The sequence below is a fragment of the Simochromis diagramma genome, unplaced genomic scaffold (genome assembly GCF_900408965.1).
Source record: "Simochromis diagramma unplaced genomic scaffold, fSimDia1.1 OVJJ01000753.1, whole genome shotgun sequence".
In the NCBI taxonomy this organism is placed as follows: Eukaryota; Metazoa; Chordata; class Actinopteri; order Cichliformes; family Cichlidae; genus Simochromis; species Simochromis diagramma.
In genome coordinates this window covers 13,432,818-13,446,689 of record NW_024387523.1, presented here as the reverse complement: position 1 = coordinate 13,446,689, position 13,872 = coordinate 13,432,818, and the positions used below count along the sequence as shown (strand labels likewise).

The 13,872-nt window shown below is 43.6% G+C and overlaps 1 protein-coding gene across 1 annotated transcript; it reads left to right on the top strand.

The window, feature by feature from the left end:
• The first annotated feature begins 5,947 nt into the window (after positions 1–5,947).
• Positions 5,948–13,758, top strand: sp4 (sp4 transcription factor). The gene is made up of 7 exons (XM_040021024.1): positions 5,948–6,618; positions 6,904–6,974; positions 7,971–8,321; positions 8,413–9,604; positions 10,292–10,490; positions 11,552–11,751; positions 12,047–13,758. The coding sequence occupies exons 1-7, from the start codon at positions 6,612–6,614 to the stop codon at positions 12,316–12,318; spliced, it is 2,292 nt and encodes a 763-aa protein (XP_039876958.1). The 5' UTR covers positions 5,948–6,611; the 3' UTR covers positions 12,319–13,758.
• Positions 13,759–13,872: the final 114 nt, after the last annotated feature.

Sequence of the window (13,872 nt, the reverse complement as noted above, 5' to 3'; positions counted from 1 at the left end):
TGGTTTGAACTTCAGCAGATCATCAGCAGGAAATTCAGCCTGTGATGAAGGTTGAAGAGATGATGAGCATTGTTAGCTGCTTCTTTTTAAAGAGTGACAAACAAGGAGTGGGTGGTAAACTCAAACAGCACTGGTCTAAAAAACATCCATGAAACATCCAGTCACATAGAAAAAATTCACCTTGACAAAGGTTTTTCTCTTTGCGGGTTAGGAGCATATTCCACCCACACCCTGAACTGGCACAATACCCAATGAGACATACCGGCTGTCTTCCACTCAAGCCAGACACCAGGAAGCATCAATCATTTAGCTAACATTTAAACTAAAACAAAGCCAACTTCCACAGAGCTCAATGCAAGTCCGGGTCAGTCTTATGTGATGCTCCATGGTGTTAGCAGTAAAACAATAAAATGTCATCACGGCCGGATACATTTCCTCAACAAACAGCAAATACAGAAATATTTAAGTTTATGGCTTCACCATCGTCATCATCCATCACAGGGTAAAATTACAAGTATGAGTGATGATGATGAGCAATAGCAAAGCAGTGAAATCACCTGTTCCTGTTCACATTAACTGGAACATAGAGTGACTAAAGAATGACTATCTATCTATCTATCTATCTATCTATCTATCTGTCTATCTATCTATCTATCTATCTATCTATCTATCTATCTATCTGTCTATCTGTCTATCTATCTATCTATCTATCATGTATTTCATTATAGGAGAGTTATGCGAAGCGTATCTGTTATCACTTGTCAACAAATTCTAGGCCTACACAAAGACACACACACACACGCAATGAGATGAGCAACAGAGGCCACTGCCAAAACATTAACTCATGCTAGAAGTCATAAATCTCTCCATCTTTACAGCCTAACCTTTAGGAAACAGAGACATCTTGACGCCAAGCCTGCATGTGACAAATGCACACTTACGCTTGCATGCGTGTGCAACAAACTCATGGATCTCACGCAAAACAACACACATCAGTACACAAGCCTGTACTGACTCATACCTGCAAACGTGCTTGTGTGCTGATGCACTATATTAACATTCCATTCCCATACGTACAAACGCACACAAACAAACACAGTGCATTAAATTCAGAGGAAGAAATTGAAATCATTCTGCACTGTCCAAAATGAAGTCGCATCAGTTACACTGTGTCCGCACACTTTATGTGTTTGGTTATGAAGTCTGCCTTTCATCAGAAAGAAAGTCAAGCTGAACTACAATAATTACATTAAAGCACACAAGAATAGGCTCTTGAGTATTTTCTATGATGCTCGGAAATGACAACAGTAGCAACAAATTTTATAGACACAAATTCAACAAAGCTATGTGCTGTTAAACTATAGCGCAATTCAACTATAGTGTAATTAAATGTTAATGTGTTATGAACCAGATGTTTCTTTGTTAAATATGAGATGAGTGTTTTTGTTGTTTTTGGTCAGCAGTGATTTTTACATTAGAACTCTTCCATAAATGCCATTTTTGCCCAGTCTCTTTCTTATTGTTGAATCATGCACTCTGAGCTTAGCTGAGACAAGTGAGGCCTGCACTTCTTTAAATTATCTTCTGGGCTCTTTTTTAACCTCCTGGATGAGTCGTTGATATATGCACTTGGCGTCATTTTGATAGGCTGGCTTAGAAGGTTCACCACTGTTCCGTATTTTCTTCATTTGTGGATAATGGCTCTCACCGTGGTTCACTGGAGTCTTAAAGTCTTAGAGATGGCTTTGTAACTGTTGTGAGACTGATAATAATGAATAATAATAATGGATTGCATTTATATAGCGCTTTTTGGGGCCCTCAAAGCGCTGTACAATTCCACTATTCATTCACTCTCACATTCACACACTGGTGGAGGCAAGCTACAGTTGTAGCCACAGCTGCCCTGGGGCAGACTGACAGAAGCGAGGCTGCCATATCGCGCCATCGGCCCCTCTGGCCATCACCAGTAGGCGGTAGGTCATTGTGCCCAAGGACACAATGACCGGGGCTCAAACCGGCAACCTTCCGGTTACAAGACGAACTACCAACTCTTTGAGCCACAATCGCCCCAATAGATAGATGTCAGTGACTTGGTTTCTCATCTGTTTCTTTAGCTCATGGCACAATGTGTTGCTGTTTGAGATCTTTTATCTTACGTCACTTTGTCAGACAGGTTCTACTTAATCAGGCCTGGGTGTGACCAGTGAAATTGAACTCAGCTTTCCAAAACTTTGCTTATTCACAGTCAATTCGTGATGTGAAAAAAAAGGGAGGGGGCAATTACTTTTCCACACAGAGCCAGATGGGTTTAGATATGTTTTCTCCTTAATAAATAAAATTATCATTTCATTCTGAATTTTGTGATTACTCTGGTTATCTCTGTCTGATATGAACATTTGTTTGATGATTTAAAACTAGTCTGTGTGACAAGTAACCAAAAAACTAAGAAATCAACAAGGTGGCAAACACTTTGTTCGTGGCTCTGTATAACAACAGAAAATAAATAAAAGGACCCTTCAGAAAACCTTTGACTCTACCTGCAATGTAGCAGTTTGACTTGCAACGGATTCTTTTTAAACAACTTTTTTTCATTGTAAGAAATCTGAAAACGTCTTTCGTGATAACAGCTGCAAGGACGAGTACACAATCTGTCGTCCTGATTGGTACATGGCGCCATCTAGTGGTTGCAGATGTTCACAAATGGAACTATCATTTATAACCTGTTCCCATCGTGGATTCCTTTAGCTGTAATGTTTATTATTTATATGCTGATATTTTATTTATTTATTTGTTTATTTATTTATTTGTCTTTTGGTGAGCATAAAGGACTGCTAAATTTTGCAGGAAACTCAATGACTTTTCAGACAAATATGATAAATACAACTTTAACGAGGATTGAACCTGCTGTAAATTAAAGCCTTATTGTATCATAGAGTTTTACTGCAGTGGATATTAGTTTTTCTGTTAGCAGGATATTTATCTGTCCCAGAGAACAGCCTTCTTTCTACCACACCCCCTTCCATCACCACCACCTTACATACATATATAACAACACCCCTTCTTCCGAGCAGACCTCGTTGCCTAGCAACGCCCTGCCGAGTGGCCCAGGAGGCGGGAACAAGGGCCGTGGCTTCCGCAGTAATTACAGTGCATGTGCATGTATGTTTCTAGGCCAGCCCAGGTGTGTTTTCCTGTGAACATAGTTTCATTATGAAAATATGTTTAGACTGCAGCGTTCCCCCAAACACACACACACACACACACACAAACAGAATAAAAACCTTTGAAAAGGGGAAACGAAACCACATAAGCATAAAGTGTATGAGCATGCTACAAGAATAAAGTTCTCAAAATTTCTGTAGGTCTCTAAGTGTGAAAAGTCTCGTTCATGAGATATGTCTCAGCATTATGATACTCAAATGTGAAAGGCCATGTTAAGAATGTCTATGAGACACACAGGGACTAAATTAGGCTTTATCACATGCAAGCTACGTGCATGGACAAGGCTGAAAGACTTGCTCCAGTGAAAATTGTGTTTTTAACAGCGTTAACGTGTGAAAGCCACAAGGAAACTAAGCAGCTGATATTACAGCTGAACAGTTCCTCCTGAGGACTGCAGCATGATAGACAGTCTCAGATACGTTGGTTTATACCATCAGGGTTTCAAAGTTAGGGAAGCAGTAACCTCTTAGTGGCTGTGTGTGAGCAATGAGGAACAAAGCTGAAGGCTTATGATATCTTTTACCATTTAATATTTTAAAATGAGATATATTGAACACATTCTGACACATAAAGCAACTGGCAACCTTTTGCTGAGAATTCAGCTGTGCTAATAAACAGCTGTTTCCTTCAGGTCATTTTGTTTTATGCTAGCCAAAGTTAACAACCCCTTTAATGTCCCATTGGATCATTGATGCACCCTGCTAAACAGGCTACCCAACTAGTGATAAACTTATTTTATAACTAAGATGGCGACAGACAAAAAGCCAAGCACGATGCTTAATCCTACTGTACATTTGTTATTTTTTCACTTTTCTCTTCTTTCTCAACAATGACTTCTGATTGTTACATATATTGCAATAGTTTTCAGAGTTTGAGCGGGTTTGTTTAACTTACAGGCACACAGCAGATAGGTGAAGACACGTGAGACACTTATTTACACATTTAGAGGTCTGTGCATACTAAGATGATGCAAAGGTTTAGGGCTACCTATGCACTGTTTCCTCATTTAGGCACACGAAGGCATAAAAGGATCATGTTCAGGGAAACAACTTATTAACACGTCAATTAGACTAAAAGAGATGAGTTGTCGCATTTTTAATTAATACTAGATTTGGAACTTCTATACCATCCTGTCTGAGTGTTTATGATGTTATGTTGGGGTGAGACACTGAGACAACTGCATTGCCTTGGCTGCCAGTCTATAAACCTAAATATTTCCCCTGTGAGCCAGAGCCATAACCTCAGTTGGCCTCTTGCTAATGATGTTTTCTGCTTGGAGAACCAGGGCTGTGACTGGCTAAAGCCACGGAGAAACCAATACAGGCCTAAAGGCCCTCATACAGGCCTTCTGCTTCATCACAAACCTCTACTTCTGAGATGCATTAAAAACACACTGTTTAGAAGTCTGAAAGAGGTTTTGTCAATAGAATGACAGACATGACTTCTGTTTCTATTTAGACACTTAAGTACAGCTGTTGTTCCTCGGTCTGAAACCACCCCAGATGCATTTACAGAACAGTAGTAACAGTGTCACTTTATGGGCTAAAGTTATCATGCCAGGCTGATTCTTGTTTCGTGGACAGCTCCTGAATGCTTAAACAGATGGACTGCTTATGTATTATTGGTCTAAACAGAAAACAGTGTGTATTGTAGCTGGATTATATAAGCAACCAGCTTGTAGAAAGTCACTTAATGAACAAATAAATAATTACTATATTTACTGTGATTTAGTTAGTAGATGATCTTTTTTAAATGCATCAGTTATTCAGATTCTTAGCATTCTTTTAAACATCTGTGGTTTATGGCAGTCTGGGATGTTAGCCTGTTTACCAAATCCATCAAGGTACCCAAGCTGAAGTCACATATAGCACTTTTCTACTCTCCTAGAGCACCCAAAGCGCTTTATACAACATGCCACATTCACACTCAGTTCACACAAGCACTTTTTTCTATGCTTTTAAGTGCTTCCTACCTAAAATTCACATACATACTCCGATGAATTGGAGAGCAACTCGGGGTTAGTATCCAAGTAGTCTCTCTCCATGATAAAACTTTCATAACAATTAGAGACAGTTTATTTCTTTGCAACTAAATTCAAATACAAGTTGTTCAAAAGGATCAAATAATTGTTTCCCCCACTGTAAAAAATACTGTTGATTGGCAGAATGCAGCTATAATGCATATCCCAAAAGTTCAATTTGTCTGAAGAACCATTTTTGTTGAACTAGCCAATCAGAACCCACATATTCAATTCACAATTGCATAACAACACAAACACACACACGCACACACACACACACAAATCTTGTACTAGTGTGAATTTCCTAAAGCCTCTGGCAATGCAATGACGTAATTTTCAACTACATAGGATCTAAAGTTGACAACAAGGGGGGAAATAGATGAGGTAAATAAATAGACGTACATCAGCTTAGAAGCAACACTGTTGCATTTTCACCTTTTAAATGATTTCAAAATAATTGAATCGTTCGTTTCCCTGATTATCTTAATTTTTTAACCGTTACTGACATTCTGAAACTGACACGCGTGCACAAAACACACGGGCGCGCACACACACCTCCTTTCCCGTTTGCCCAACCCCCACAACACAGAAGTCACCGCCCTTCCTTCTCGCTCTCACACCAACATGACTACCGACACCGCCGCTCCAAACCCAACCGACAAGCCGGAGCATCACGGAAGTTGTAGTCCCGCTCGCGCTAGCCAGTTCGAGAAGGCGAGGCCTCACCAAAATACAACTCCCATCTCGACCCTCGCACGCCGAGCCCCGTCGTCCAATCTGAATATGTGGGAGGAGCGCATCCGCCCACAAAAGCCACAGCTATCTCCCTGTATCCCCCCCTTTAAAAAATCAATTGTGCACGAAAAAAAGGGGAACACGCTTAAAATACCAACACAGGTGACGGTTTGTTTTCGGCGCGCGACGGACAGCGACGAGGCGTCCCCGCGTCGTGCGGCGTGAGAAACAGCGGTGACAGGCAGGAGCTGCGAGGAGGGTGTTGTCCTGATGCTTAAATGGAAGTGGGTGGGCCTCTACGGTCACACACTGCCAACTTCTCTGTGGATATCACTCTGACAACCGCCAATTTGTTCGTTTATGGACTGTCTATCCGGTAAAGGAGTCATACGACGGATCTGTGAGGTGTCCGGCGGACCGGGGACGGTCACCGCTCTCTCTGTTATTTCCGTTATTTGGGGCTGTTTGATTGTTCCTGCGCTTGGCACCGCCCTTCCTGGCCGGTGGGTGGTTTCGTCAAACGGGCAGATCCGCCACGGCTCAGAGCCGAACATATAGGCCGTCCTCCGCCTGTGTACCCGGCCGGCCTTCTACCGTGAACTACACCCTCTCCCTCTCGGTATATTAATGCGTTATGAGTGGTAGGTACCCTCCCCCTCCCCGTCTCCACCCCTCTTTCCCTCTTTATAGCCGTTTGACAGATAGGAAGCTCAATGCCCCTTTGATATTGATGATAAGGTTACTGGTTTCTCTTCTGTCTATATTGATCACCTCTGTGATGCCATATATGCTATTTTTTTTTGCTTGGATTTTATTTGCAGCATGCAGTGCCCCGTATACTGCTCGGGACTTTGTAGTACTCAGTAATCCCCATGTGATAATATTGTAATTGAAAATATTCTAACATTTCTGCCTCTTCCTCACAGACTCGAAGAAGGAATCATCTGGAACTGAAGGAGGGAAAGCATCTAAAAGGGGGAAAAGTTCTGGATCACAGGTAAAAACAAGGAGACAGGAGTTTATTATAGTTCGTTACTTTTCCCTTGCCTGTAGGCCAAAAATGTACTCCCTCCCTCCCAGCCTAGCCAGCCAGACACCTCTGGGGGCGTTTCTCTGGTGAATTCCACTTCCTGCTTCTGTGCAGCCCTACAGTGAGCCAACCCAGAGCCTCATGAATAGGCTTACACGGCTGTCACACTTCAGCCGCTATACTTTTTGAACTGTCTGTTTGAATTATGGTCAGAATGATTTAATTCTGCACGTGGATATTATTGAAAGACCTGCAGCTTTGGTTAAGTGGCCCCAAGACTGTGAAACTTCTCTCTGCAGCAGGTTGTATACATATATATCTTTGAGATTATTTTTGAGCCAGGCAGCTGTTCTTGTGCGCATCTTATTGTCATTAAATGTGCATGACGAGCATCGCTGCTGTGTTAATTTTCCTGCTGTTGTAGTTGTTACAAAATCTAGGCTGTTTCCCCGTGCACTGTTGTGAGGTGTTGAGCATTAAAAATTTGCCTGCGACCTAGTTCCTTTGAAAAGGGAGGAGAGAGAAGGCGGCATTTTCTTCCAGTGTTCTGAGAAAACAGAAATGTGGTTCTCACACGCCCACCCACTCGCTTCCTGTAATACCGCCCACTTCCACTGACAGCTCTCTCTCTCTCGCTTTCACTCAGCTTTTTGTGTTTCTTTTTTCTGCACCATGTTATTTCCCACCCCTCGCTCTTTTTCTCTTATTCATTTAAAATTAATCATTGCGTGAGCGTTTGCAATGATACCTGCTATCATCCCCAGCCTTAAGCGTTTTTATCTTTGCACATGTACTCTTTGGCTTTGTTTGTGTATGCGTACAAGCTGTTAATGTATGTTTAACCCTGACTCCCTTCTTGTCCTTCCTTCACCTGTCACTCTTGTTTTCCCTATCACCCTTCTCACCCCTCCCATCCATCCATCCATTACTCCTCCATCCCCTTTCCTCTACCGTCTCCTCTAGGATTCCTCTCAGCCCTCTCCATTGGCTCTGCTAGCAGCCACCTGCAGTAAGATCGGAGGGCAGGGGGGAGCAGAGGGGGCACAGGGCCAAGCAGGGGCCCAGCAGATCCAGGTCCAGGCTGGTCAGATCCAGTTGCAGGCGGGACAGATCCAGGGTCAAATAGTGGTGGACACAGCTGGGGGTCAGGCCTTAGTGCCCCAGCAGCTAGAACTGGTCCCGGCACAGTTCACAGGGAACGGCTGGCAGATCATTACAGCAGCGCCTACTATGGCCAAGGAGAACACCAGTCAACCTGTTGCTGTGACCGTGGCCACCACCTTGACTAATGACAGCTCACCTGGTGGACGTAAGGTGAGGGGAGTGGTGTGTTTGTGCAAATGTTTTTATCAATTTTTAATCCTTGTCCACATAACTGATTTACTGCTCCTTTCCTGTTGGGCAGGTAAAGGCAGTAGGTGGGACCAACAGTGTCGCAGCCAATCAGCAGCAGCAATTTCAGATCATCCAGGTTCAGAACCTGCCCAATGCCGGAGCAGGAGTCCAGTATCAGGTCATCCCGCACTTGCAGACTGCAGATGGACAGCAGATCCACATCAGCCCTCAAACAGCGTCCATCGGGGCCGTTCCCGAGCAGGTTCAGCTCATCCAGACTCCGAGTTCGGGCCAGACCCAAGCTATCATTCAACCCACCAACCAGCAGGCCATCCTGACGAGTACAGCCAATCAGACGGTTCCACTGCAGATCCGTCCTGCGCAGTCATTCCCACTTCAGCTGCAGACTCTGCAAGGCTCCCAAACTCCTGTCATGACCACAGTACCTATAAACCTTGGTGGCATGACCCTGGCTTTGCCTGTGATCAATAATGTCGGAGGGGGTGGAGCTGTGCAGCTTATCCAATCAGCAGATGGCACATTCTCTGTTGCTAATGGCAACCAGCTGGTGACAACAGCTGTGGCTCCTACCACAGCTGCAGCTGGATCAACAACGGCAGTAGCTGAAGGCGACAGCGTGCCTGATGGGGCTCAAGTGGTTTCAGCTGGATCAGAGGGTGGATCAGCTGACGCCCAAGTGCAGAGCAGCGAGGCAGACTCTCAAAGCCAGAATCAGACCAACGGGCTACAGAACCAGGCAGACACACCTGGAGCCATTCAGCAGGTGATTGTGGGCCAGGTGGGTCACCAGTTGGTGCAGCAGATCCAGCTGCAGCCCCAGGCTCAGAGTCAGGGTCAGGCACAGGGCCAACAGCAACCTCAGCACATTCAGACCCTGCAGCTGGCTCCAGGACAGACCTTGCAGCCCATCCAGGCCTTCCCGAACTCTGCCCAGGTCCTTATTCGTACCCCAACCCTATCACCCTCTGGGCAGCTCACCTGGCAAACGCTGCAGCTACCCGGTGGAGTCTCCCTGCAGGGTGGTCTCGGGACAGCTGTGCCACAGCAGCTGACGCTGGCTCCGGTAGCTGGTGGGACTGCAGTTGGAAGTGGGGGACTAGTCTCTCTTAGTGGAGCTCCCTTGACGCTAAGTGCAGCCCAGATAAACCCTGGGTCAGGGGTGCAGACGGTCAGCATTGCAGGACTGAGCACAGCTGGGGTCCAGGTGCAGGGCGTACCACTCACTATTACTGGTCTACAGGGTAAGGGCATTATGAGAGTAACTGTCTAAATGTGTATTCAGCACCAATCTGCTCACTTTAATAAACTGTGAATGCAATGGGGTTGTGGAGACAGAGAGTCTTTATTTCTTGAGAAAATATCATATTAGTCCAGTGCGCTAATCCCACATATCATGACAAACTAATCTATAAAGCTTGAATTAAAGGATGTCCTGCTCTCCTGCTTGCTCAGTTAGACTGTGTGTATGACACATAGTCTGTAATAAAAGTGCATGTTGCCTCTCTGTCTTTAAAGTGAAGACCAAGTCATTGAACTACATTCTTTCTAGTGATCAGCAGAGGGTGACTCTCTTGGTATCAGTTTGTAGAAAAGTCTATGAAAAATGATACTACATCTCACTTGTTTTAATACCTCAGCAATTATTTTCCTAAAGAGTTAAAGGCTTTAAGTGTTAGTTTCAAGTCTTCTTGAGTGAAGTTCATATGCTCATTTAGTACATTTAGAATAGAACAGACAATGCAGCATATGCTTTAGGCCTAAAGTTTCAAAGCAGATCACCTCAAACCAATGGGAGATATAATGGTGGCTCCATATTGTATGTACAGCCTGTAGTCAAAGGTGTTCTTGTTTTTTAACTTTCTCTGTTGTAATATAGAAACTGTTCTTGTTTTTGATCATGTGTTTACACACTTTCAATCATCCTCCAGGTCAACCACAGGGTCAAGATGGGGTCAAAGTTCAGTCGTCTCCAGTGACTGTCACTGTGGGCAATGTTGCATCAGGCTCGTCAATGAGTCCAGACCAGCTGAGCTCTGTGCAAAGTTCTTCAGACCAGGAGGGACCGCCCAGCAAGAGGCTTCGACGTGTTGCCTGCTCTTGTCCAAACTGCAGGGATGGAGAGGGAAGGTATGCAAAGCATGCATAAGATACTCATGATTATTTCTAGTCTTTGAAGGGACTTTGAAGGCTCAGAAGCTATAGTGAATCCAAACTATACAATCTCAAAGGAAGCAGTTTTTTGTTTTTGGACTTAAAAGTCTTTCCGTAGTGGATTTTTTTTCATCACCTCACAGCAGTTTTCTCTCTGTACTGATTACTACTAACAAATTAACAAAACTGACAAGACTGACACAGTTCATTCTCCATAAATCTCTAGTTACATGTTCTCAATTTACAAACCAAATTATTGTTTCCAGAATTTTCAATATCATGCACCATCAGTGGTTTAAAAAAAAGATGCAATTGAATTTTAATTGAGTAAAAGATTAGGATTCCTAAGCTGAAATTTTTACATACTCATATATTGGTTACCATGTCCATATGATGTTTTTAAAAAAATATATATATATGTATATATGCTAATGAGACATAAAGTTTACTTCCTGATTCATAAAAAATTTGTACCTTGTTCTGCTACGCTGCTTAACATACACAGACGCGTTGGCAGTTAGGCTCAGCGCTCGTGAGATAACTTCTGAGGCTTGCAAATGCAGAGGAGAAGTGGGGGTGGGGTGCAGGCAAACGACTGAAAGAGAAGGCGGGGTCCAACTTGACAATTCATGCATCTGCACATACTAAATGAGACAAAAGCACAAAACTATATCTAAAACTGTTTTCACACATGAAGCACTGAAAATGTCATGAGAATTGGCTTCTTAAACACAACACGCAGCAACAGGAGGAGTGCATGACAGCCATATTCTCACTACAGGAAATGCTCTATTTGGTTTAGGGGAGGGACTTTGCCTGAGAACATTTGTTTTCCTGCATGCATTTCTTTCAGGTAATGCTAAAGCTTTAGGGTTACAGAGTATATGGGGGGGGGATAAGCAAAAGGCTTTGTAATATAAAAATTATAGAATTACAAATATAAACATGTAATTATTATAGGAGTATTTTGAGTTTGATCTGTAGCACACACTCACAAACCTCCTGGTCCTCACTCATAACAGAAGTTTGTGTTGTAGGAACAGCGGGGATCCCACAAAGAAAAAGCAGCACATCTGCCACATGGAGGGCTGCGGGAAGGTCTACGGAAAGACATCCCACCTACGGGCCCACCTGCGCTGGCACACCGGTGAGAGGCCGTTTGTCTGTAACTGGATCTTCTGTGGCAAGAGGTTCACCCGGAGCGACGAGCTGCAGAGACACCGGAGAACACACACAGGTGGGAGAAAGCATAGACACAGACATGCAGGGTGATTTTGAATTGAATTTGAATTCACTGCTGAATGCAAACTAGAGCTGCAATGTTTTAATTTTACCCTCAGTTCTTGAGAAATGTCCAGCAGAAGCCAAAGTGGCACCTTTAAAGGTTTTTGTTTTTTCCCACCACCCAAATAATCTATAGGGCAGAGAAAAGCTGCAAAAATAGGTGGAATCACAATTTTTCTTTACTTTCTTTCTTTTAAAGTCTTCCTTAAAACATTAGTCTGACTTTTTTGTTCTCCACACTGTTGCAGGAGAAAAGCGCTTTGAGTGTCCCGAATGCTCCAAGCGCTTCATGCGCAGCGACCACCTCTCGAAGCACATCAAGACCCACCAGAACAAGAAGAGCAGCGCCGCGGTGGCAATCATCACCACTGACGACATGGAGGAAGACACTCCCGAGGACCTCGGCGCCTCCCCGCAGATTGTCGCCGTAGCAACACTGTCGCGTGACTCTGACCCCGCTACGCCGACCACTTCCAATCACCTGGAGGAAGAGGAGGAGGAAGAGGAGGAGTTTGAGTAGGCGCCTGCCTCCCGTCTCTTCGCTGGAAGGCTGGCTTCCTGTTTTTTTGGAGGTCTTTGCAAGGACTGTAAGGGGTTACTTTTCTCTTTTTTTTTCTTCCTTTTTTTTTCTAAAATTTGACCTTATTTTGAAAGGGTTCGCTCACGAAGAGACTCTAAAGGGACGGGCAGGGATCCATGCGATGAAGGGAAACCTGAAAAATATAAACAGTCTAAAACAAAACTAACGCGTATAATAACAAAATAAAGAAATTTAGAGTGTATCAAAGATTAGTTTGGCATTTATAAAAGTTTAATCTATTAAGAATTTCAGGTGTGGCGGGGAAGGGATGTACGCAGATTAGCACAAGACAGGGGACCTGCTGAATTTGAAACCACCCGACACTGAGAGACATTTTCCTAATCACAACAGAACTCTATGCACAAAAGTTGTGTTCCTGCTTCACACCTGTCAGGCAGTGCTGAGGGTCAATCAAGGTACAGAGCTGTTGCAGATCAGTGACAGAGCAGGGGCAGTATTGGGAGGGGGGTGGGTGTAAATGTGAGCTGTGTGAATGAGTGTGTACTCCCATGCTGTCCTGCAGAGGATCTACCTAATTTGAGTTTTTATTCATGGTTCAGGTTTAAGTCCTCAGATAAGATTCAGGTGTTTGATTCTTTTGCGATCAGATGACAAATATAGGGGGATAATTCTAAGAAAAGAGAAGAAAAAAGAAGAGTAGGGGAGGAAAAAAAGCACATATAAAAAAAGATTTATAAAATGCATTCCTATTGAGGCGCAGTGGCCATTAGAAAAAAAAGGGTTTCTATAGAGAAAAACAATCTAGCTTTCTACAACTTTGTTTGTGTAGTGAAAGCAATACTGTAATAATGACAATCCTAGTGAAACAATGTTTACATTGTCAGGGGAAGTTTTCTCTTGTTAATACAACAAGCCAGTTCGCTCTAAGATTAAGGAAGGCAGCGCCGTAATCCGGATGACCTGGTACCACAGGGTGGCTTTGACATCACGGCTGCACACTTCACGCCGCCACGTGTTTGAAGGTTTTACATCAAACAAAACAACACGGCACGGTCGGCGTAACTGTGGTGACAGCGTTGCTTTCTTTTCTTTCTTTTCAAATTTTTTTTGCTTTCTGTGCTCTAATGACCGCCCCTCTAAACCCCCCACCCCGCTACATGACCGATGTACCACAATTGCCTTAACACAAGCTGTCGTACAGAGGGATCTCCGGAGTGAGCCGGACGGAGTCAGAGGGGAGCTCTCCGGACTTGTAAGAGGGTGACGCGGAGTGCAAACCAAAGCACAGGCAGGTATATATATATAAGACGGAGCTGTTGGGTGGGAGTCGGTCAGGCCGTTTAGCTACGTGGATATTACGAAATGTTTTCTGGTGGTGTTTCTCTGTGTTAGTTCAGTGCGTATATTCATTTGAAATTTAAAAAAAAATAATAAGATGCTTTTATTTTATAAAATTTATCAATTCTTTTAACTCCCCCACCCCTCCTTAAGTATGTTAACACACAGGACCCCCACTGTGTATGGCTAATTTAT